We start from the raw sequence: 26,033 nt of genomic DNA, 5'->3' as shown, positions 1-26,033 counted from the left end.
CGTCGTCCTCATCATCGAGGCCCTCGAGGGTTTCTATTGTCATCCCTTTTGTCCTGCTCCTCAGAATAAAACTTCATTGCCGAACTTGATTTAGGAGGAGGTAGAGGCATTTGGTAAAATGTTTAAGATAGTCTTCAAAGCAATCCTCCATCTCTTCTCATATATGTATGGCATGATAACCAGTATGATGTATTTACTATTGCTGGTTGAAATACGGGTTCTCCACCATGTTGTGTTGTCGCTGGATCTAATAATGCTCTTTTATTTTCAACCAGACTTAAATGAGACGAATCGAAGCAGGATGTACAGTTCATATACACATTTATTAATTAAAGATGATTACTTGATGATAATGACAAATACATGAGTAAGTCTGATGGTGACTATACTCTGAAGATGAAGATAATATAAAATGCTGCAAACTGATGTAGTATACTTTTCTGTAGCTCTATAAACTCCAATCAGATCTTTTCTCTAACTAATCTCTATTATCTAAAACTGCAATCTGATTTTGGTTCAGAAGTGAACCCTTTTTATATTGGTCTGGTCCTGACTCTTTACAACCAAACAGGTGTTGGTCAACCTTGGACGCTTGACCAAAACAATCTGTGCGTCATAACTTAACTCTGAATTGGGGGAGTTGACCTTTTAGGGAGAACATCAAATGTAGTGGATAAGAAACCCATAAAATGTATGTGCGTCAGAAATTTAGCTGGAAGAAGAATGAGTAATACTTTCTTAAGAAAGTTGGAATTTGTAAACATATGATTTCCTGTTATACTTCCTGTAGAAATATTGATAAAGTATTGATTATGAATTGATATATTATTGAATATGTGAGATAGGTCTTATTATCGCATAACAATATCATCATCATCATCGCCGCCATCACGTACCACGCCGTGACCACATCGCCCACCATAATGGCTCTGAGATTGGGCAGCGGGGGTGATCGATCGATGGGGACCTGCATGGGGGTGTTTTAGTTTTATTTCTGCTTGTTCAAACTTAACCTCAGGGCATGGCGTAACAGCTAGGCAGGGGGCAGTGTGCCCCCCCCCCCCCCCGCGGGCCCCTGGCGGATTTCGCCGTGAAAAAAAAACGGGTGGAGGGGGGGGGGGGGAAAGAAACAATTAAAGAAAGACGGGAGAAAAGAAAAGGGAAAGAAAGAATATAAAGATAATTAAGACCCTCCAATTAAAGAAGCATTTATATGTCCCTAACACTAGCGTACCTACGGGGGGGGGGCAGAGGGGGCAGTCTGCCCCCCTGACGAGCTACAACCCATGCAAAGGACGTATCCCTGCCCCCCCCCTGACAAGCTTGAAGATCTTTATTGCCCCCCCCCCCCCCCTGACGAGCTTGAAGACCTTTTTTTTTTTTTTTTTTTTTTGCTTGTCAAATTTTTTGGCGGACGATTTTGCCCCCCCTGTGAAAAATCCCAGGTACGCCACTGGTCCCTAACATAGGGCCTAGTCAATGGCTAGGCATGCCCCTTTAATTACTTATTTAGACTTTCATTTTCACAAAAGGCCAAACAAGTTCTCGCTCGATCGCGACGTTTCAGAAAATTCCCCTACATATTATTTTGACACGTAATTGTGCCCCTCAAAATAAAAAAATTTTTGGTTAGTACGCCATGCACTGCGTAATGTGTTGTGTAAACCTGGGTACCCATATTGAAAAAGTACCCGCGGCAATCGTTTAAGGTTTTAAGTGGCTGATTCTTGAAAGGTTCGCCGGTGACTTCACCCCGGACCCCACCCACATAACCCTTATAAAAAAAATTGAATGGTATACCATTGAAATACCATACACCATACACCATTGAAACACCATTGATATACCATTGGAATACCATTCGCACAGCACCCATCATACACCAATGGTATACCATTCAAGCCCCAATGGTATACCATTCAAACTAATTTAAATAATTGGGACGTTACTATTACCATATTCATGAGCACCATTTACCATTCATATATACCATTGATCAAACACCATTCACCATTGATCTACCATGGCCACTATAGACAGGTTTACCATTGACCACCATTCAGCCACCATTCACTGGCCTACCATTTACCATTCAGCCACCGTTCACTGGACACCATTGGTCTACCATTCACCTTACACCATTCACCATACACCATTCACCTACCATTCACCATACACCGTTGACCCATTCACCGTACACCATTCGCGTACCATTCACTGTACACCATTCACCATACACCATTCGCCTACCATTCACCATACACCTACCATTCACCGTACACCATTCGCGTACCATTCACCATAAACCATTCGCCTACCATTCACCATACACCTTACACCTACATGTACCATTCACCGTACACCATTCGCGTACCATTCACCATACACCGTTCACCATTGCCCTACCATTCACCATACACCATTGACCTACCATACATTGTACACCATTGGCCTACCATACACCGCACACCATTGACCTACCATTTACAGTTCACCATTGGCCTACCATACACCATACACCATTGACCTACCAATCACCGTACACCATTGGCTTACCATACACCGTTGACCTACCATTTACCGTACACCATTGGCCTACCGTTCACTGTACACCATTGTCATACCATACACTCTATACCATTGGTCAACCATTCAATTTACACCATTGGCCATACATTATAGACCACAAGTGTACTGTGAATGGTAGACCAATGGTTTACACTGAATGATAGACAGTAGACCAAAGGTGTACAATGTATAGTAGGCCAATAAAGTACAGTGAATGGTAGACCAATGGTGAACAGCATATATAGCTAGGGTTAATGGTAGGTTTGATAATGGATTAAGTATGCACAAGAAAAAAATGATGAAAACAGTTATTTCAAGAACGTCAAATGTTTTTACTATAAGAAAATTAAGTACAGCATAAATGGAACACAGTATTCACAAGTATAGACTTTATAATTCAAGCACATAAGTTATGAATATATATGACTTTGCTCCTCGTTGTCATCTATACTCTGTCAATCTTGGTATCTAAAATAAACATGTATCAAGACAGAGTTTAATTGAAAAACACAACAAATTAATAAAATTTCCAAGAATAAACATGTTCTCTCTGATGGCTTTTTACGTGGATTGAGTACTTGGCAAAACCACTGTTCTGCAAACAAACCTGATACTTGATACCTGATACTGATACAAGGTTAATACAATAACCTTGATTTTAAATCTGTTGTGTGTAATTGCTTTCACACAGCTACTTCAATGACATTAATAAAATATTTTTTTTACTAATAAGTTCAAGTACAAAAGAGTGGAACCCAGTATTGACAAGTACATGTATGGCATAAAAGCACCAGCATTATGAATACATGTGACTGCACGACTCTACAAGAGGTCAATGATCGCACTCAACATAGATATTATGTTAATCTTCCTATAAACAAATGTAAATGTAAGACAGAGTTTGGACAACAAACTGATGAACACCAAATTTCGAAGATTAAACTCAAAATGTGTGATAGCCTTCACATGGCCAAATGATTAAAGGTAAAGAGTACCAAACTTAGAGGAAGTAAATATCCGCAAAAGGGGGGAAAATAGTACCCCCATAAAAATAGAACCTCCTAATATTTCTCTATTTTCTTTTCACCTAAAAGATATATCAAACGGCGTGTTTCTACATAGAATCGTTAAAAGGTATTACCCGCGTAAGTATCCAGAATCCCGGAAAACTTTCCTGTAGAATTTTGTAGAAACAGACGCGATGCGGTTTATTGATAAACTGCTTCAAGCAAAATATGGTTTCTCATAACCATCTCTGAGAGGTGGTTATTGCCATGTTAATCCGTTTAACTTTTCTGTAAAAACACACGGCAAAATAGCGTATTGTGTCTGGCGGAAGTGCTTAATCCCGGAAGTGCAATTTCGCAGTACATAAATTTGCACATTCTGGCCTTTTCGATCTCGCCAGCTGATCGTGCAACACGTATACCTGCTACATTGAGTGAGATCTACCACAAATTTTGAAAATTTTCCTTAGAAGATGCAATTTTGGACATATGTACAATGCAACGTGAGGTTAAAGGTTGAATTTTCCGATTTCCGCCGTATTTGCAACGCGAAAAGCGAGTTAATCAGATCATTCGGTTTGTAGAAGCAGGTTGGTTTAAGGGCGATAAGGTTTTTCAAGTCCGGAAAAGATAAATCGTTTTTAATGATTTTCTGTAGAAACATGCCAAAAGTTTATCATAAATACATTAAAGATACATAAAGAAATAAATAATATCTATATCAAAAATAGAATATATAGAATAATAGAATGATAAAGAATATATCATGAAAATAGAAAAAAAAACAAGAAAAATAGCGACATCTTTTTTAAATATTTTGCAAATCATATAGAAAATAATTCTTAGTAGCACATCTATTTTTTAACTATTTCCCATAGTTCAAATATACAAGATTCCCACTTATTTCTTTTTTGTCTATTTTTGTTGTGTTGAATCAGATGAATAACTCAACTATGTGTGAGAAATAATATAATTTTTGTCTTACACGGTATATCAGTAGTCAATCGTAATCTTTTACAACCTACATTGTAGCTTGGACAAAATTGGAATTCATATAATACAAAAAAATATATAAATTGGGATCTTGTATATTCATGAGGACTTGCAGAGAATAGTTTTACCCAAAAATAACAACTTTAATTCGTCATAATTTCGTTAATCCTCATTCAATTTTGATGAAATTTTCAGTGTTTTTTTTTTGTCTGATGTACTCTTTGAATTTTAATCACATAACTTTCGGTCTAGAGTACCTAGCCCTTCAATCAAATGGGTTGGACGACCGGTTACATTTTACATATAACATAGTTATAAGGAGAATGAAGGGGACCATAGAAAGAAAGCATGAGGAAAGGGGAGATTTAGGTAGTAGAGAATTAATCAGAAAAGCATAATGTTGACAATTTCGTTAAAATCTGATAACAAAGTCTTTGATTTGAAGGTTTAGCAACATTTTGGGAAAAATTACTGGAATGTGCACATGATCGTCAGGAATATGTGTTAGGCTTATGTTATAAAATGAAATCATAATAATTTCATATTTTCGTACACGTGTGTATGATATGTCCCACGTAGCATAAAATGATTTCAAGCAATGCATGTGTTTACATTAAATAAATCTTCACTCCACTTTTTAGTTCTTGGAGGTCAAAATGTGAATAAACATGACTTCTTGTTATAAAATACAAAAGAACAAGTGGGGGTATGACATCAGCTTGTTAACTGTGGGTGCGTCGTGGTCTAGTGGTTCTGACTCTCACCTTTCAACAGAGTGTCGTGGGTTTGAATCCTAGCAATGGGGTTTTCCTTCAGCAACACATTTATCCACTGTGCTGCACTCGACCAAGGTGAAGTGAATGCGTACCCGGCAAGATTAATTTCTTGTAGCTGTAATAAGGAATATGGGATGAAAACAATGCAAAGGACAGTATGTCAGCTACGGGTTCAAAACATCAATGCTTGTCGTGCGTGCAAGCTTTCTTGAGAAATTGATATATTTTTCTAAAATATCGAGAAATTTGCATAATACACTACCCTTCAATTGAATAGTACCAATTAACAAATATCAACAAAACATTTTGTACAATATGATAAAGAAATTCATGTTTAACCATAGATTAGCAGAAAATAACCTGTTATATTAATGGGAGGTTGCCCAAATGATGACAAATACCATACCACATGCATATCTGGGGCCAAAGTGTCCATCCCCCCCCCCCGCCAGCATATTGATTTTTTTCCAGGGGGGGGGGGGGGTGTTAGAAAGGACGTGTAATCCTATAAACGGGGATGACATTTGGTCTTTTTCAGTATTTTTACCATTCCTCACAAGTTTTTTTTTCAGCTATGCCACTGCAGGAGTACAATCTGTTTTATTTAATGAAGCTTTGCAGTTTTTTCCAATGAAGTGAATTCTTTAACAATTACCTTTCACAAACTCCAGTTGTTTTCTTGTAAACGGTTTTCTGTGTTCAACACCTGTAGTTTCCTTCCCAGATAATCCTGGACCATCTACATTATCATCCAGTGTATCCGTCGTCCAATCTTAAATGAAATAAAATCAATTTGAGTGTTGGAAAATATGCATGTGCAGATAAAAACAAAAATATAATACTAATATAGTAAAACTTTCTTTAAGCTCCAAAATGCAATGATTCACTCATATACAGCATCATGATAATTTTTATTTCAACATATGCAGCAAATTCACTTGAAAATATGTTTGAAATTGATGTCACAGAAATAAAATTCCCCCACCAAAGATTTTCTGTGTGTGCATGCTGGAAATATATAGATCAATATAACACAGTTACTCTGCTGCGTAACGTGTTTTGATCAGCAATCATGTAGGTATGCAAGAGAAAATTATCTAATAGAAAAAGAATGATCTGAAGTCATATTTCCAGAGCAGCAGTTTTCAAAAGGTAGGCCTAATCAATTAATTGATAACATTCAATATGATTTTCTTTTCTTGGTATTGACAATCACAGTAACGGATCCAGATGGGCACAATTGACCTGTGCCCCCCCCCCCCCCCCCTTGAGCAATAGTCATTCAATGGCCCAAATTCAAAAAGGTGGTTTTGAAAACCCCGGTTGAGTCCATGTTTTATGGAGATTTCCTGTATAAATTACGCTTATTTACAGCGTATATCAAAATATGTCCAATGCTGATGCGCGCTTTTGTCACAGTGCGCCAAATTGACGCCTGTTGCCGTGGTTATTCACGCTATTTTAATCACGAGTCCACTGTTTTGAATTAATGAGTCCACTCTTCAAACAGTGGACTCATGAATAAAATAGCGTATCTAACCATGGTAACAGGCGTCAATTTGGCGCACTGCGACAAAAGCGCGCATCAGAATTTGACATTTTTCATACACGCGCCAGATACGTGCTAAATTAAGCGTAATTTATACAGGAAATCTGCATAAACCATGGACTCAACCGTGGGTTTTCAAAACCACCTTTGTGAATTCAGGCCAATGTGTTTAATGTAAATATGGTGTCTTTACACAAGTGTGTCCCTCCTTTTGAAAGTTACAGCAAATATTTCTAACGGAAATATATACCGTGTTTACACTTAATCGGCTTTTTCATAGCGTGACAATCATATGCCAGTGGGTGAATTCTAGACATTATTTTGGGCAAGTTTTTGATCAGTAAATAAATAAACACAGATAAAAAGTGATCACAGGACAAACTGAATTCAAAAAAATATAATTAACAAAATTTTCCACCAGAAATTGTCTACACACATTTTGAGGTCAATACACAGTATGCCCACCATTTTTCCAAACATCACGATCGGGAACGGCGGTATTTTGGCTCCATTCCCGATGTTATCGTAATGGTGGGAGCCATGCCGGGGTGGAATTCAGAGACCAGTGAGTTGGGGGGATTTTCCCCAGGCCAAGCCGGTCCGGGTTGAGAGCCAAAACAGCGAAGATCAGAAGCTGTTATGTCTCCGAAAAATACCAAATAAACACCAAGATAATGTGACCATTTACCACTATTCATGAACCAAGCTCATCTATTTTCTCGAATAATCTAACTTAATTTATCCTTAACATGAATTTCAGCCACTTTGAGCAGTGGAAACAGCATTATTTTAGCTTTGATCTCGACGTCTTAGTTAAAATTCTTAGTCAGATTTTGCCAAACGAACGCAGAGGGCAGCAACACTGTTGACTTCGTATTTGCGCGTTGTAATCGCTAACTTCAGCAAATATCCCAATAAATATACGGTGGAGTGAGACCCTAAATCTGATAACTCGAATGATGAAATCATGGTGGAAGCCGGAATAAAGATGTTCCTGATGCTCAGTGAATTGATTCGGACAAATATTTAGGTTAAATTAGTTCGCTAACATCGCAGGGTACGAAAGTGCATTAGGGATTAGCGGGGCCAGGATTTTCTTAGGGCTGCAGCAGTGGCTCCGAGTTCCGGGCCGATCCAGGACCCAGAATTTTTTTTGCTAAACCTTCCGGTCCGGGCTCAAGCCAGGTTATCTTTGCGGGCCCCAACATTAAACATAACGTTATCGTTCCAATTCTCAGTCAGACATCACTTTGCTTGGCTCTGCCATTATTTATAAGGACTGAAGTTAGCGACCAAAAGATTTGCCTGCGGCAGTTTGCATGATTTGGTTACGAACTTCAGTCCACATCAAAATTACGGCAAAGCAACGCATGAGGATTCAAACAATGACGTAGAGATCGAAGCCGATATACAGCTGTTCCCGATATTCGGAAAAGCGGTGGGCATATGGACATTCAAATGCAATTCAGACTTGATATGACATTTGAGAACAACATTTGGTGGTGAATTTTGCTCGAAGTTGGTCGGTGAGAAATTAGTGCCCAATCCCACGGAAAAATCCCAAGGAAAAAATTCAGAAAGTGTGATTTTAGTCAGCTGGCATGGCTGAGTTCAGATTAGTATAGGCCCTTTTGGGGGGGGGGATACATTTACATATACATGTAAACTACGAATTTTGTTTACAAACATAAAAAAACTATGCCAATTTTTATATCTGAAGTTTTTGAACAAATTATATCGTATTCATATGTAATAAATATTCTAAAAAACCTTAGGCCTAACCAAGAAGAAAATATCACATAACTCACTAATACCAAAATCCCGCCATGTTTTCAGAACACTTCTTGATTTATCATGGAATATTTCTCTGCCTCAATTTCTAAAATATGTTAATTCCAAACAGTTGTAGGTTTTCTCTGAATAATTATTGCAGTCTCTCTAGAAAAATTGAATAGGAATCGTTTGTCACTCTCTCCAGTCACAGTTCCGCACACAAAGTGCACATTTTACCATTGAAATTGCATGCGCAATAAGTGGTGCGTAGCTTTTTAGGGCCTGCGTAGCCTTTAAGGCTTTACTTTATGTTTTAAAATTTAGGACACCTTACCATGTTTCACCTGAATACTACCATGTCCATGTGATGTAATCTTAATTTACCAACATTATCTACCAACAACAACAAATTATAGGCCTCATTCCAGAGCAATAAGGTTTTCATTTCAGTGAAACAATGTCAATGTTGTGCAGTAACCAATGGCCTAATTGACACTTTGAGTTTGACAGTCAATGTCATGACAGTACTGCACTGTACTACAGCATTAATTTAACAAGTCATTCATTCATAAATTCATACCGGTATTCAGAGATGGTTTTGTAAAACATTGACAATAGATATCAGGCCATACGAGCGAATTACTACTCAATGACAATGCTCGGCTCAGCTCACCTCAGCCAATACAATTACAAAGCATATTAACGCACCCCATAATCCATTTCGCCAGAGACAGGCGCGTCCCGGCCCGCGCCAACGGGGCAGTGGCGGTACGGTGGCAGTGAAACCCCGTGGCAGTACAACGACATCTAACAGTAACACTAACAGTAACATTCTAGAAAATCAGGCCGAGCCACTAACTACGAAAACAATATCAAAGAAAATTGTTATCTAACTTACTGTTTAGCGTATTCTGCGAATGAATTTGAAGTCGTTGTCCGAATCTGACCTGTGTTCCTTTAGTTTATGATGAATTATAGACGGACTTCTGAACAGCAAGACAGTGGTTGATCGGGTTCTTTTTTCAAATATTGCAATTGGCGGTTACAAAATATGCGTACGTGCGCGCGCGCGTGCGCGTGCGAGAACAACACTTACATACCGTAATATACATAGAGCGAGCTAGCTAGCAGCGCAGCCAACACATCCCGATATTGGGGGGGGGGGGGGGTAAATCAAGACCAAATCAGGGGAGGGGGCTTCTTAGCCAAGATACATCCCGATATGGGGGAGGAGTGAATTGCATGTAAGACCAAATTAAATCAGGGGTGTCTTTTTCTTGATTGGTTCTGGGTTGGCAATTAACCATGCAGTCGATTTTTGCCACTGCTTATCCTTTGAAAGGATCTATGAAAAAAATCATTTTGCTCAATTTTTTTATGTTCTATAATTCCATGTCTTTATTTATTTTATTTCCATTTTTTTTTTTTCGTTTTCCTTCTTTTTTTTCTGTTCAGTCTTTCTTCATTTCTTTGTCTTAATTAGTCTTTTTATTTTCTTTTTTTAAATTTATTTTTCTGTTTTTCGATATATATATTTTTTACTTATTTCTTTTTTCCTTTTCTCTCTTTGTTTAATTTCGCTTTTGTTTTGATTGCAATTGAGAATTTCGTTCATTAGATTTTTTTCTGTTACATATTGTACTAGCCTGGCGGCAGGGAATTTTGATACTGGGGGGGGGGGGCAAGACAATAACAGACAAATCATTTCAATTTAGCAAGTAATGACCGGCCTAGAATAGCTCTCCTCTTTATAAACACCATCCATGAGTGAGAAAAAATAATTAAAACACAATTTGTAAAGAAAAAAAAAGAGGAACGTTTTAATTATGATAAAAAGCAGTAGTAGCGATATATAAATTGGCCGGGAGGGGGCTTTGGTCGTTGCAGACCAAAATCAGGGTTTGCCGATGGGAATTTCAATAGGGGTTGGGGGAGGAAGACAACCAACAGTGAATTCATTTTAAGCAAAATAATGACCTATGGGACATTGCAAGAAACTTGCAATTGAACGCAAGTCAATTTCAAACTCCAAAATCAATTGAAAGTCTTACTTTTCATTGCAAACTTGCAACTGATTTATTGCTTCTTCCATCAATAAATCTATAAATTGGTTTACTTTAGATGAAATTAGTCTATCACTTGTAAATTTGCAACCGAATTTTGGGATTGACTGCAAATATTTTCTTGCAACACCCCATAGTTCTCTTTATAAAAAGTGGCCATAATTAAATAAGAAAATTAATTTAAAAATAGAAAAAAACTTTCAAGAAGGGGGGGGGGGCGTTACATAAAAAAAACTGTATACCGTACAGATAGGAGAGGTGGTGTGCCGTTCAAATTATACCAAGAAACAAAAAGAGAAAAGAAAGGATGGTGAAATGTATAATTTTCTATTTAGTACGATACACATCTTGTTCATGCTCTTTAAAACTTGCATGTTTTAATTTCAAGATTTTTACGGTAAATGATGATTATATTCTTCCCTTTCGGTCCGTTGATATCAAGGTACAATAAAAACCCTTTTTATCAAATAAGATTTCATTGACTCCTTTTATTTTTGCACTCAATGCATCAGATATAAATTTAGAAGGTAATATGTACAATTGTAAAATATAACAAATTAATGATAATGTATTTTAAGCACTGGTTCAATAATATTTAAACACATATAGGCCTTTTACTTAATAAAGACAAAGACAATTTAAAAGAATGCAACAGACCATGTTTGCCATCATGAGCGAATGGGCATGATTTGGGGAAGCTGCTCGCATAAAAGTCACAACTCAAAAATTTTAATAATTCTAATTTTTAATCTTTGATCTTTTTTTTCTTTAAATCTTCGGAATTATGTTATTGGGTAATGCAATTGGGCATACCATTCACCATTAACATAAATATCATTCATTAGGCACACACCACTAAGCCACAACTGCGTTACAATTATCCAACAACTATCCATTAATTATACCACTATATAGGCACATACTACTGAGACACCATATTGGGCATATGGTATACCATTGATACAAATCATACCATTACACATATACCACTGAGACTATTGGATATCACTGAGACACCATTGGGTATATGGTATACCATTCACCATACCAATCATATCATTATAGAGGCACATACTACTGAGACACCATTGAATACCACTGAGACTATTGGATATCACTGAGACACCATTGGGTATATGGTATACCATTCACCATACCAATCATATCATTATAGAGGCACATACTACTGAGACACCATTGAATACCACTGAGACACCATTGGTATATGGTATACCATTCATCATACCAATCATACCATTAGAGGCACATATACTACTGAGAGTCTGAGACACCATTGTATACCACTGAGACACCATTGGGTATGGTATACCATTCATCATACCAATCATACCATTAGAGGCACATACTACTGAGACACCATTGTATACCACTGAGACACCATTGGTATATGGTATACCATTCACCATACAAATCATACCATTAGAGGCACATACTACTGAGACACCATTGAATACCACTGAGACACCGTTGGGTGTATGGTATACCATTCATCATACCAATCATACCATTAGAGGCACATACTACTGAGACACCATTGTATACCACTGAGACACCATTGGATATGGTATACCATTCATCATACCAATCATACCATTAGACACATACCACTGAGACACCATTGGGTATATGGTATACCATTTACCATTAAATAAACTACCACTTACCATTAAGAACTTACCATTGAAACACCACTTAAATACCATTCGCGTACCATTTACCATTCAGATCACCATTCAACTACCATAAACTACCACTTACCATTAACAACTTACCGAAACACCACTTAAATACCATTCGCGTACCATTTACCATTCAGATCACCATTCAACTACCATTCGCCACCATTCAAATACCATTGGCGATTTTTATAAGGGAACACTGGCGAACAAATGGAAAGGTTTGATGGCATGCCCCCCCCCCCCCTCAAGAAACTTTAGCCCCGACGACCAAGAACAAAAAAGAAAAGGAGTAAAGAAAGAAAAGGAGTGTGTTATTTTTTTTGTCACTGCAGTATATATTCTAATTTAAAGTTGAAAAATTTCTCGCTCGCTTCCCTTGTTCAGGAGTTTTATAAAGAAATTCCACACACGCCATTAATTCTTTGCCCCCTCATTTTTGTGTTTTTTTTTTCAATTATTATTTTACTCATCACGATACTGCCGCGTAGAGCTTCGCGCTAACTCACAATGAAAAATCCTGTCATGATGACCGGAAAAATTTTGCCCCCGGCCATCGACCCTGTAACTTACAACCCTGATCCCAGCACCCCCAAGTTAAAATTCTTTCCAGGGCTCTGCCATATCCACCACCATCGCGATCACGACTATACATACAAATTTTGCCATCTTACCGGCATCTTACTGAATCGGTTACAATATAATGTTCTCCATTTTAAGCATGACTGTCATGGCCGGTTCCATAATAAGTAAAATTCTTTCCTCCGGCCTCAGCGTCAATCATATATAGGCGGCGGGGGTATTTTTTTTTTTTTTTTTTTTTTTTTTTTTTTTTTTGCTTTTCAAAAAAATCTGTCGGTCCCCCCCTAAAATTTTTGGTTGATATATAACCTTTTTTTTTTTGGTTGTCAAAATTTTTTGGTGGTCCCCCCCCCCCCTAGATTTTTTGGCTTCCGCCGCCAATGGCGTCAATTAATGAATAATTCATTTAAAATTGCCCAAATTGGCACCATCCCCTGCTCATATCGTTACGCGGGCCAGTGTGTGGCATTATAAACGGCCGGGGGATGGGTGGTATATAGAGAATTTACATTTCCCATTCAGAATAAACAAATATATAAAGGGGGAGGGATTAAAGGGAAATGGAAACTAACTTAGAAAGCTGGACTTTAATTAAGCTTGAAACATAATGAAATTAAAGAGGAAAGTGATCGTGTATCAAAAGAATAGTTTGCTCACTCGTACTAGCATTTTCTCTCTCTCTCTCTATTATCTCTGTTCGCTGTCCTCATTTTTATCTCAGTTGAATATATATAACCATTTTTGTTTTTTATATAAGCAACTTTTCTTTAGTATGTATGAATCTGTATGTTGATTCCCCCCTTCTTGTTTGGTTCGTTTCGGTTTTGATATGAAATTGATTGTGATCCTCGGTCTTCTCATAGCATATCAACAACCATGCCAAACCATGCATTCTTTAGCACCACAACTGGTGCCTCCTGAAATATTTCGGCAAGTAATACAAAAAAGGAAGGGGGTTTAGGTGATGAGTGGGGAAAAAATGAAAAAATAATTAATTTAAGTAAATTAAACATAATATTGCCTCGGGCAGTGATTGATTTGTTGATTGATTGATTGATATAATTATTGATTGATTGATTGATTGATTGATGGATGGATGGATTGATATGATTGATTGATTGATATGATTGATTGATTGATTGATTGATTGAATGATTTATTGATTGATGGATGGATTGATGTATGGATGGATGGATTGATATGATTTATTGATTGTTTTTTGATTGATTGCTTGATATGATTGATTAATTGATATAATTGATTGATGAGAGATTGAAAGTAAAATTGTTGATATATGATTGATAGATTTGGCATTGATTGGCCTCATTAGCTCCCCGATTTACAACTGCATGTGGAGCTGGCTATATTGTTTTGAGGAACGTATACATAGGCCTATTTAGAAGTCAACTTCTTATCTATAAAAGGATTGGTTCCCTATATTATGGAAGCTTAAAAGTGCCACCCAGATAATCATTTTGTCATGTCTACATCTCTTCGGGAAAAAGATGAGATGTCGAGATTTCGGATCTCGTCATTATGTCAACATCCCGTGGGAGAGCTGATCAGATGACAAGATCTTAGATCTCGTCATTTCTACATCCTGTAGAAGATAAGAAATGATGAGATGCCAAGGCTTAGATCCGTCATGTAGGCCTATACATCCCGTGGGAGAGATGATCAGATTACAAAATCTGTGATCTCGTCATGCCTACATCCTGTGGGAGAGATGATGAGATGACAAGATCTTGGATCCGAGATCTCGCCATCTGATCATCTCTTATAAAAGATGTAGACATGACGAGATCACAGATCTGTCATCTGATCATTTCTTCTATAAGAGATCCGAGATCTCGTCATCTCATCCCGACATCTGGGTGGCACTTGCTACGCACCACTCTATGAAGTGAAGAGCGCCATCTAGGACCTGAGGATAAAGAGTTGACCTAGAATATGCATACCTAAATCATCATCACGTTACTTTCAGGTAAACAGACTACAGAGAGTTAACTCCCCAGTCCCTAGCCTGTAAATACAAACAAGTAGGCCTACCGGTATATATAAACGCGTGGTACGTTTTTTGTGAACCCTAGCCTAGCCCAGTCTACTTTAGTCGTGTCAAGTGTGACTGTCGCAACATCAGCCCGTCGTCAGGAGTGTCATGACTTGAGTGTGTCTGTCAGCATGATTGATTTAACGTTGGAGTGGCTTAGAGTTAAACGTCTTTACTCTGATCTAGCCTAGGCCTAGGCCTACTAACGTTTAAAATTTACGATACTGCCCTGGTACGGTACGTACGGTACACCATAACTTAATTAATCCGCTGTTTCGGAGGAGGGATTTTTCAACATTTTGTGATTTTTTTTGCCCTCCTCCTAAGCAGTTATAAACAATTATTAGTACCATAGTAAGTTAGGAAAATAGTAATCACGATTCACGGTAATCACTGTGATGGTGGGCCCCAAGACCAAGTCTGCGCACCTAACCATTTGAGTTAAGATTTAACATGAATTTCTTCTTATTTCACAAAATCTTTCAATTAATAATGTTCCTTACATATATATTATAAGAGTAAGTCAATCAAATTTCTCATAAAAAATTAAAGAATATAGTATAGGATTTTCTTGAAAAAACCTCGGGCAGTCATTTTCAGATTGAAAAAAAAAATGATAGGCCTACCCCTAACCCAGGGAGCTCCCGCCCGTGCAGCGGGCGGGAGCCCAGGAGCTTACCGTGTATTTGACCATAGTCACCGGACTAGGGTGATTTATGGTCTAAATATTTCTCCAAATGAATTGTGAAAACAGAAAGTATACAATTACCACGATTATATGGATGAAGGTCTAACGAGTGGCAGTTTCCTGACATCTGGGCACAGACTGGAATCTCAAAAAAACGAAAAGTTCTCTCCTCTACCCCAGTCTCGATCGGCCATTTTGTTACGATTTTTAACAAAAATGGCCGATCGAAACGGGGGTAGAAGGAACCATTCTTTATATGTCAGTACTGTGTATAAACTGTTAGGCCTAACTTTGTTAGAATAACCTAACATTAGTTAGACAGGAATAACCGTCGATTCTGGGGATTTATTCAACAATTTCTGACATTTTAATATCATCCCCATTGTCTTGAGTGAGCCAACGCAGTTCAGCGGAAAAACCAAAATACTGAAGTGAAGCTTTTGGTCTAAACATTAGTGTGACTTAAACCTAAACCGGCGCATGACCGGTATGGCAAGTTCCCCCAAGTCTGCGCAGTCCCCCTTGTCTGCGCACACGCGTATCGACGCAATTCTAATAAAAGAAGATACGCAACGAGCACGAACTTTAAACATGCAATACATAGACAGGTATTCATAAAAAAATCTGACTCAAAATGGTGGAAAAATAATGAATTTAGGGCATTTCATGTGACGGCCTCAAAATGCAGCCTTTCTCATCAAAATCCCCGAATCTTGTGCAAAGTGAATGCGTGCGCAGACATGGTTTTTGAAGTGAAGCTTTTGGTCTAAACATTAGTGTGACTTGAACCTAAACCAGCGCATGACCGGTATGGCAAGTTCCCCCAAGTCTGCTTTCACAAAAGCTAACTTGCTCCAAGAGTTTCATTCTCCTTTAAAAGTTTACATGCAAGACTCTCTTATGACACGTAACTCCGCAACCGTAAGTCACTTTTCAACCAAACTTGGATGGTAGATTTACTTATAAAGGCGACCTGCATGTTATGCTGCAGTCAGAGGTCACATGGTAAGGTCAAAGGTCATTTTCAGGTCAACATTAAAGTTTATGTGCAAGACTCTTGCAAGACATCCCAGTCATTTCACAATGAAGTTTCGATACAATTCTGTTGCGTGCCCTCACAAATCACGATAAGTGGGCGAGACACAAAATCGCTTTTGCCTTGTTAGGATTTGCAATATATTTCTACTTTAAGGGGTAATTTTTCATGAGGAATCTGCTTATTACATTTTTATTTGCCGCCAAGCTAATCCTTTTGCATCAAATGTAAACAAAGGAAATTGGTCTCCCAAACTGGAGACTGTCTCTGAAATTGGATACCCAAATTCTTTACAAAAATCTCTGATATTGGAGATAATCTCCCTCATGGGAGACAGTCTCCCATATTGGCCGTGCGCCTCTACTGCTGGGCAGGGCCCATGTCTGCGCACCCATTCACTCTGCACGCGATTGGGGGATTTTGATGAGAAAGGCTGCATTTTGAGGTCGTCACAAGACATGCCCAAAATTCATTATTTTTCCTCCATTTTGAATAAGATTTTTTGATGAATATCTGTCTATGTATGTGTAAAGTTTGTGTTCATTGTGTATCTTCTTTTACTAGAATCACGCAGACACGCTTATGCGCAGACAGGGGGGACTGCGCAGACTTGGGGGAACTTGCCATACAGACGGATGACGGCCATGGGCTTGTACTGTCGTAGGCTGCATTTTGAGGTCGTCACAAGAAATGCCAAAAATTCATTATTTTACCACCATTTTGAATCAGATTTTTTTATGAATATCTGTCTATGAATGTGTAAAGTTTGTGTTTATAGTTAGACATAATAATGATGATGATAGACCTTATTATCGCAAATAGATCTAACGTTAGACCTTATCAGAAATAGCGTTCGTCGCGTGAAGGCGTATGTCACATGATGTGACGGGAATGAAAAGGGAGCAAACGGGGAATCAGCTTTTGAGAAGCCATACAACGCCATATGTTTTGTGTAGTGTCACTCAAAATCCAGGCTTTTTTAAAAGTCTGATTTCTTTGTATTGAAATTATTTTGGATACTCGAATGTGGTATACATGTAGAACAATCTTTGTATCATGATTTCACAGTGAAACTGAAAGTAGATCTACAATTTTTTCATAGTTTTTAGGGTCTAAATTTGGGAAGATTTTGTAGCAAAAGGTGAGCATGGTGATTGCGGGTCATAATGTCAATGCTGATCGGAGAGACCAAATATAAAGTTAAAAGATAAGGTAGTGTGTATATATATATACACACACATTAAGAAATTTTTATCTAGGCCTATGACATGCCGAATAAAGATGAAATAAATCCCTGAATTTAAAACATTTCATGATGCCGTAGAGGCCCTAGTATTCTTTATGGTCTCCCTCTAACCTCTCTGTAATTTTATTTTGTCTGAAGCAGCTGATGGATATTTAATTAATGTGTTCCATTTTTTTTATAAAACATATTATTTCAAAACTTGCATCATCAATTGATTTCATCACATTACGTCATTAATTACTTCTCTCACAGATCACCTTCCTCATTTCATTTATTTTTTTTTACTTATTTTTGTTTCATCATACTTTCATATTTTCTCACATTTGTTTCTATTTAATTCATTATTTTGTCATTGTAGTATTATAAAATCTCGGGACCAGGCCATTAATAGAACTTCAGAATGTCCGGCCATGATCCCGAATTACATGCACTATTATGTATCTGTGGAGAGAAAAAGAAACACAGCTAGGTTATCTGAATAATATGAGATAATTATTTATAAAACCCTGAACTTGACAATCGATTGATATATATACAACTAAAATATATAACTAGAATAAAGTAATCAAATCTACTGCAGAGTTTGTTTTATTGATCATCATTTGATTAAGTTCCTTGGAATTTAGGGACTTTCCTCCACCTCGCCGACATACACTGTCCCTGGGCCAAGAGTGCCTGCAGTCCGTATAGAAGCGCACTTTGCATAATCACAGCTGCACAGCTCAGAATACGCACAGACAGTGCGAAAATGAAACAAAATTGCACTTGTCTTCATGATATCTGTGATAATTCCGGGGGGGGGGGGGGGAGTCAAATGTATTGCTGTACACCTGCTTTACCAAATTATTTCCAAACACTCCCTAAATGAGTTTTATCTCTGTGCAAAATAACCTCCTAAACAAGTTTTTCGCGGGCTTTACACATTTGGGCCTCTAAACAAGTTGTTGCCAGAATATGACCCCGGGGAAAAAGGTTGCGGAAAAAAAATACCCTAAACATGTTTGGCTTTGGAAAAAATCCATACAGTAAATAAATGGGTCTCTTTACCATTTGTCTCTATTCAGTAGATGTTGAATCAGCAATGTTCACAGCTGTGGAAAGAGCAGAACAGTAGAAGTAGGTTTTAGAATCCTCTATCTGCCCCAAGCCTTTGGCGCTATATGAGAATTGATTATAAAGCGAGTCAGTGGCAAAGATGAAATTCATGTCCAAAAAGCAATGTCTAATTTCAGAGGCTCCTCCAAACAGTTAACTCCAGAAAGTGAAAGAAAAAAAATGTAATGTCCAAATGACAGCGAACACGAACACCGGCAGGAACAAAAACGCGTAAAACAGAAACTCCAAGAAGTATGTCATTGCATGTTAGGGAGACATCTCGTAACCTGAGTGCCACGCAGGTCTACTGGCCCGACGGAGAGATCGCCTGGGCGAAGGAGCTGGGGTGGCAGCAGGAGCGAAAAGATGTTTGACCCCGTGATTGACCATTAACCAGTCTTTCAAAACCACCCTTTTTCTTGAAAATCAGTGTTTTTGATACCCTTAATTAGTGTACGCGCATCCCACGTCAAAAACTGAAAAAAATACCCTTTTAAAGATGGTTTTTTGGTCACGCATGTGTACAGTAATATATTTGACTGGCCTATATGGGTAGCCTAGATCTGTATCTTGGCCACCCATGGGTGCATTACATGCCGCCGTGCACACAGGAAAATTGCAGGCACGGCGCATGCAACACTTGCATGGTATTGCGCAAATTTAAGAATACATATTGTATCATTTTTTAGGGCCAGATGAGCTTATGTCGTGGTTGGCGTCCATCGTCCATCCAAAATCTCAAAATGTTTCTTCTTTGTCATTTTAGGTCCGATTTCAATTCTGTTTGCTTTAGTATATCAACAGACAAATGATTTCACATCTGCTCCTGAAAAAAAAATCATCATGAACCTTTAAAAAATGATGCATTTTATATTAGGGCCTGTACATAAGATATGGGGCAGCTGCCGACACAAATCAAAACTTAAAAAACCTTCACCATTATTTTTTTCATAATTTTTTTAGGTATTTTTACAAAAAAAATATTCTATGGGGTTAACTTCCTCTTTCGATAATGTTAGATGTGGAATATAAAGTAATTAATTATCGATTTAAAATGACTAGGCATACTATTGACTTTCTTCTCGAGCTGAATGCACATGCCACCTTTCCTCATCTTTGCTTTGGAAAGACATCAAGCTGACCTTGCAAGTGATTAGTTACCCTTCACTTTATACTGCAATGAATTTAAGTGATGGAGTACCATCTAACCCATTCCCTTTGAAGCTGCTTTTGATGCTGTAACAACAAGATATGTTAGACATAATGCTTCACTGGATTTTTTCTGGAAAATTAAATATACATGTAGACAAAAGATTATTGCATAACTGTACATAGACTTTACTGGCTAGTTACAATAAAAAATGCTTTTGTAATGACAATCACTTTTTGCTGCATGTGGTTGAATAAAAGCAGACACATTGCTCACTGACAACACAAATCACTTTTAGTTTTCCCTTGATAATGACTGCGTCACATGCAGCCATCAATTGTCACAGTGCACAGTCTATATGTATTCTTTTGTATTTCTTTAGAATTGTTAAGCTGTGTGACTTTAAGTTTCCATCCATTGGTACTCCATACTTGTAAAGCTTCTTGCTTACTGTTATTTTGTTCATCTTGAAATATGTATATCTTGAAAAAGGGAAATTTAAAATATCTTGAAAATATAAAATTCAAAGATATTGTAGTTGATGAACATTTCTCATATTGTTTTGACAGATCAGTGCACTTCTCTGTGATTCAAGCTAGAAAGGGAGCTGAAGGAAGATAATTTTTACCTCTCAAGATGATGTCTGACAATGTATAGGCATCATGAACACCAGAATACTGGGCAAGAACAATATACCACTTCTATAAACACTTCATCGGAAAGATGCATCCCTATTAAACGCAGGTTGCTCGACAAATTTTACTCATCTATTCAAACTGCAAGTACTCAACCAAATGAAAGAAACCTTGTGGCACATGCAGACCTATCAAGGCACAGTGTTGACCAAGTAGGGCAGTCAGAGGCACTAGACTTGAGAAAAGCCAAGAAATCAAGGATTTGCACTTCACCTGATTTCAAGCAGGAGAGTGCAGCTTTGCCGGGTAAAACAAGACCTCAGCTGCAGAGTAAGAAGCCAGTCCTTGAGCAGTGCCTGAGAGGCGTAGATTATCACATTGCAAGACCAGCATTGCAGAAGGTCCTCCAGTATCATGATCACTACAAACTATCCATTGGGGAGAGAACCAAGCTAGATAAGATGCTTGATGATGAGCTGTTAGCAAAGTATTTTGAATCGGAGCGTACATATTCACCTGGTCGTGCAGAGTCTCCTGGCAGGAGACCACAAGGAAGTATGTTATCAACTTTATCTTATGACCGTGAGCCACATTGGGATGGGCATAATAGTTTGGGTTTGAGGGTGTCAAACAAATCTTCAAGGACCAATGCCTTTGGTCATTCCTGTGGCACCACCCTCACCAGGCAACATCAACCACGAGAAGTGCCAAATGAAGTCAGTTCCATCATGTTGAAAGATCTTGCAGGAATGGGGAATGGTCTTTCCACCATATCAGTCACTGATCTCTGGGCACCAGCTGTGACTTCTGAGAGTTGCACCTCTGAAAATCACATTTCCTCACTTGCCACAAGTCAGTCTGATGAATTGCAGCAGCTCAGAATCAATGGCATTGCAACCAACGAGTTTCTACCAAGGACTGCATTGAAACAACCCAAGAGGGAGCGCGATCTTGCCGTGCAGTTTTGCCAGAGAACACAAAGTCATTGCAGCGTTTCATCTGAAGAGTTACGCATGGTAGAGGTAGAAAAGAGGAGAAATGAAATTACAAATATCGTTGTGAAAAGTGAAGCCGATACTTGCAGTGTGATCGGAAATGAGCAGACAATGACACCAGCAACAAAGAATGAAATAGACCAGGAAGCGACTGCCATCGTGAAGACCCCAGCAGACGGAAAGTGCCCAATCTGTTCAGACGTTGTGTCTGGATACCATTATGGCACACGTTCCTGTGAGAGCTGCAAAGGATTTTTCAAGAGAACTATCCAAAACAAAAGGAACGAGCGACTAGCTTGTGCCGTAGCTGGAAACTGTGTGATAAATTTGCAGAACCGAAAACACTGTGCCTATTGTCGCTACAAAAAATGTCTGGAAGCTGGAATGAAGAATGAAGGTGAGTGTATATTTTACATGTATGTTCTTTTTTCCTTTGATCGTCTATCCAAACAGTTGGGGCCATCCCAGTGAAATAAAATGTCATGCCTGAATATTTTCACATATGAATGCATTCAAAATCCTGAAATAAGGTACAAAACAGTTTCCCGGGCAGGGTCGTAAGGGATGCAGGATGAACTGCTGAAATAAATAAGGGACTGTCCCTTAAAATCTGTAATGTCTGGTCACCTTGATTGAAGGACAAAAATGATTTTTTTAAAATTATATTCATGAATATTTAGGAGTCTATTATTCTTTCAGAGCCGTTGGCAGCTATACAGTGCGTCTCAAAAAAAACTATACACTTTTGAAATGGGTACCAAACAAAAAATATGTCACTTTGGGGGAAAATACCTGTATATATGGAAAGCCAATGAAGTCAACTTTTAGATGACACCAAAAAGTTGGAAAACTATTCATGCTTGAGTGAGCATTACCCACTTAAACAAAGGGTATGAAAATTAGGGTGGGCAGGAATTAGCCTTTCGATTTTTTCAGTTTTTGAGATGCGAGTCCCTTGGAACTTGCAAAGTTGAGGGTGTTCTGATAAATCAATGATCAAGCATTATCAATTTAGGTTTTTAGAGCAAATTTCAAGAATTATTAAATTGAAATTTAATGCATGAGTGAACATGAAATATAATTTTTAACCTTTTCACGTGGATCTCAGCAATGTGTTCATGGAATGAATAGGACTTAGGTGGGGGAAGTAGGTTGGTGGGATAAGGGTCCACAGATCACTTAACCCCCCCCTCTCTATCTCTCTCTCTCTCCCTCTCTACCCCTTTCACCCCTCCTGAGAGACAAGTCTTTGCTAGGGTGATAAGGAATTAGCCTTCCACGTATGTTTTCAGAGGTGAGTCCTTTGGAACTTGCAAAGTTAAGGGTGTTATGCTAAATTACTGATGAATTGAGATCAGTTTTGGTTTCTTAAGCAAATTTCATGAGTTACTAAATTGATGTGTAATGCACGAGTAAACATGAATTAACATTTTAGTGTAGCATTTTTAGTTTATTATGTGGATCTTTGCAAGTGTGCTTGTGAGAGCCAGAGTAACGTGATGGTATTTGTTACATGCAGGAGTGAGATAGGGTAAGACTGGGTCAAAAGGGCATTCTTCTTTGTGTTCTCTTACAAATTACAAATCATGTACTCACCCCCGCCCTCCAACCCCTTCTTTCTCCTGGATGATATACTTAAATGCCAAGTGACTAATGGTTGATGGGACTTTCTTTTCCGTTGAATGATTATTAAGAACATGACTAATTATGGTGATTCATGAAATAATTTATTGAAAAAGCTGAATGTTTGATAATTTATTGAAAAAGGTGAATATTTGATTGATCACATTAATTGAGTTGAATTACTAACAATTTGTTGATTGAATGATTGATAGGTGAAAGTTGATGACCTAATTTTTAGAATTTATTATCAAATTGACAGTCCGCTCTGGACTTAATGCGTACATGTAATAGCAATCAGTCTCAATCTCAACAGGAGGGGGGAGGACCTGTAGAAGGGAGGCTAAACGTTCTGTTGACCCCCTTTCCCATCAGCTTACTTCACCCATTGAAGTCCTTCCTATCTTACCCCTATTCTCCTGACTCCAATGAACACACTGCTGAGATCCACATTGTAAAGTTAAAACGCTGCACTAAAGATTGCAATTCACGCTCACTCATGCATGAAATTTCAATTTGATAATTCATGAAATTTGCTGTAACAATTTAAATTGATAATGAATGACGATTAATTTATCACAACACCCTAAAGTTTGCAAGTTCCAAGGGACTCGCCTCTCAAAAACTGAAAAAAATCGAAAGGCTAATTCCTGCCCACCCTAATTTTCATACCCTTTGTTTAAGTGGGTAGTGCTCACTCAAGCATGAATAGTTTTCCAACTTTTTGGTGTCATCTAAAAGTTGACTTCATTGGCTTTCCATATATATAGGTATTTTCCCCCAAAGTGACATATTTTTTGTTTGGTAGCCCTTTCAAAAGTGTATAGTTTTTTTTTAGACGCACTGTAGTTGCCCATAACCGTGTCGTGCCATTGGCAGCTATAGTTGCCCAAATAACTTGTTTTTGTTTAACCAATTTTACAGCCAGAAAATCAACATCATATTCTGTGTTTTTCATGTTGTTATAGTGGCAAGGAATCCACAATTGATTTCATCATATAAAAATAGTGGTTTACATAGACATAGGGGGAGAGGTCTTATACTTTGTTTTTTTAGCATTCTCACAAATTTGTTCTTGTTATATTATATGAGTAAAGAAGGTTGTCATTTCCAACTCTCGTCGCACTGCAATCATCACACTCATTATTTATTTATTCATTTATTATTGTTATCATTAAATATCATTATTAGTATTACTATTATCATAATCATGCGGGCGCGTCATGGTCTAGTGGTTCTGACTATCGCCTTTCAAACAGAGGGTCGTGGGTTCGAATCCTAACCATGGCGTGTTTTTCTTCAGCTAGAAATTTATCCGCACTGTGCTGCACTCGACCCAGGTGAGGTGAATGGGTACCCGGCAGGATTAATTCCTTGCATGCACTGAGCGCCGGTGATGATAGCTCGAGCTAAAGCCGGGTAATAATAGCAGCGCTTTGTATCCTCAGGCAAAAGGCGCTTTATAAATACAGCTATTATTATTATTATTATTATTATCATTATCATTATTCTTCTCCTTCACCTTATTATTATTAATGTTATTGCCATCATCATCATCATCATTATGATTATTATTCAAAAACAATTGTTGAAATTATATCAATTGCATTTCTTCTGTGAATTGCTGATGAATTGAGATCAGTTTTGGTTTCTTAAGCAAATTTCATGAGTTACTAAATTGATGTGTAATGCACGAGTAAACATGAATTAACATTTTAGTGTAGCATTTTTAGTTTATTATGTGGATCTTTGCAAGTGTGCTTGTGAGAGCCAGAGTAACGTGATGGTATTTGTTACATGCAGGAGTGAGATAGGGTAAGACTGGGTCAAAAGGGCATTCTTCTTTGTGTTCTCTTACAAATTACAAATCATGTACTCACCCCCGCCCTCCAACCCCTTCTTTCTCCTGGATGATATACTTAAAGGAGAATGAAACCCTTGAAACCAGCTGAATCCATATCAAAGAGAAAAATCAAAGAAACATATTGTTGAAAGTTTGAGGAAGATTGAATGAATAATAAGAAAGTTATGAGCATTCGAATATTGAGATCACTAGTGCCATGTAGATCCTCCCAACGGCAATGCGACCAAGATCTGTGATATCACACACGTACAACTCCCTCATTACTTTAGTACTTATTTCACTTATATTCTCACTTTTATAGAGTCTATCACAAGGTGAGGTGTTCTCTTTATGAGATGACAAGTACAGAGGTTTCACAACATTATATCATTGATGAATCGTTTATCATATGATTAGAATGAGCAAAAAGAGATGTTTTGGGGTATATTTTCAGTGTCCAAATGGGAGAGTTGTACGTGTGTGACATCACAGATCTTGGTCGCATTGCCAATGGGAGGATCTCCATAGCATTAGTGATCTCGACATTCAAATGCTCATAACTCTTTTATTGCTAGTCCTATTTTTCTCAAAGTTTTGTTGATCTTATTCTTTGATTTTTCTGCTTTCACAAAAGCTAACTTGCTCCAAGAGTTTCATTTTCCTTTAA

At 37.9% G+C, this 26,033-nt stretch overlaps 1 protein-coding gene and 1 long non-coding RNA gene across 2 annotated transcripts; one reads left to right on the top strand and one right to left on the bottom strand.

Annotated features, from left to right (window-relative positions):
- Positions 1-2,909: 2,909 nt before the first annotated feature.
- LOC135156894 (uncharacterized) lies at positions 2,910-9,700 on the bottom strand. The gene is made up of 3 exons (XR_010295940.1): positions 9,565-9,700; positions 6,000-6,116; positions 2,910-5,459 (listed from the first exon to the last, which is right to left on the bottom strand). It is a non-coding gene; the product is annotated as an uncharacterized LOC135156894 (long non-coding RNA).
- Positions 9,701-14,901: 5,201 nt separating this feature from the next.
- Positions 14,902-22,374, top strand: LOC129277354 (uncharacterized). The gene is made up of 2 exons (XM_064110010.1): positions 14,902-14,992; positions 20,843-22,374. The coding sequence occupies exon 2, from the start codon at positions 20,923-20,925 to the stop codon at positions 22,372-22,374; it is 1,452 nt and encodes a 483-aa protein (XP_063966080.1). The 5' UTR covers positions 14,902-14,992; positions 20,843-20,922.
- Positions 22,375-26,033: the final 3,659 nt, after the last annotated feature.

This window comes from Lytechinus pictus, chromosome 15 (assembly GCF_037042905.1).
Source record: "Lytechinus pictus isolate F3 Inbred chromosome 15, Lp3.0, whole genome shotgun sequence".
Lineage (NCBI taxonomy): Eukaryota > Metazoa > Echinodermata > Echinoidea > Temnopleuroida > Toxopneustidae > Lytechinus > Lytechinus pictus.
Note: the sequence above shows the minus strand (reverse complement) of the source record. Positions and strands in the feature narration are given on the sequence as shown.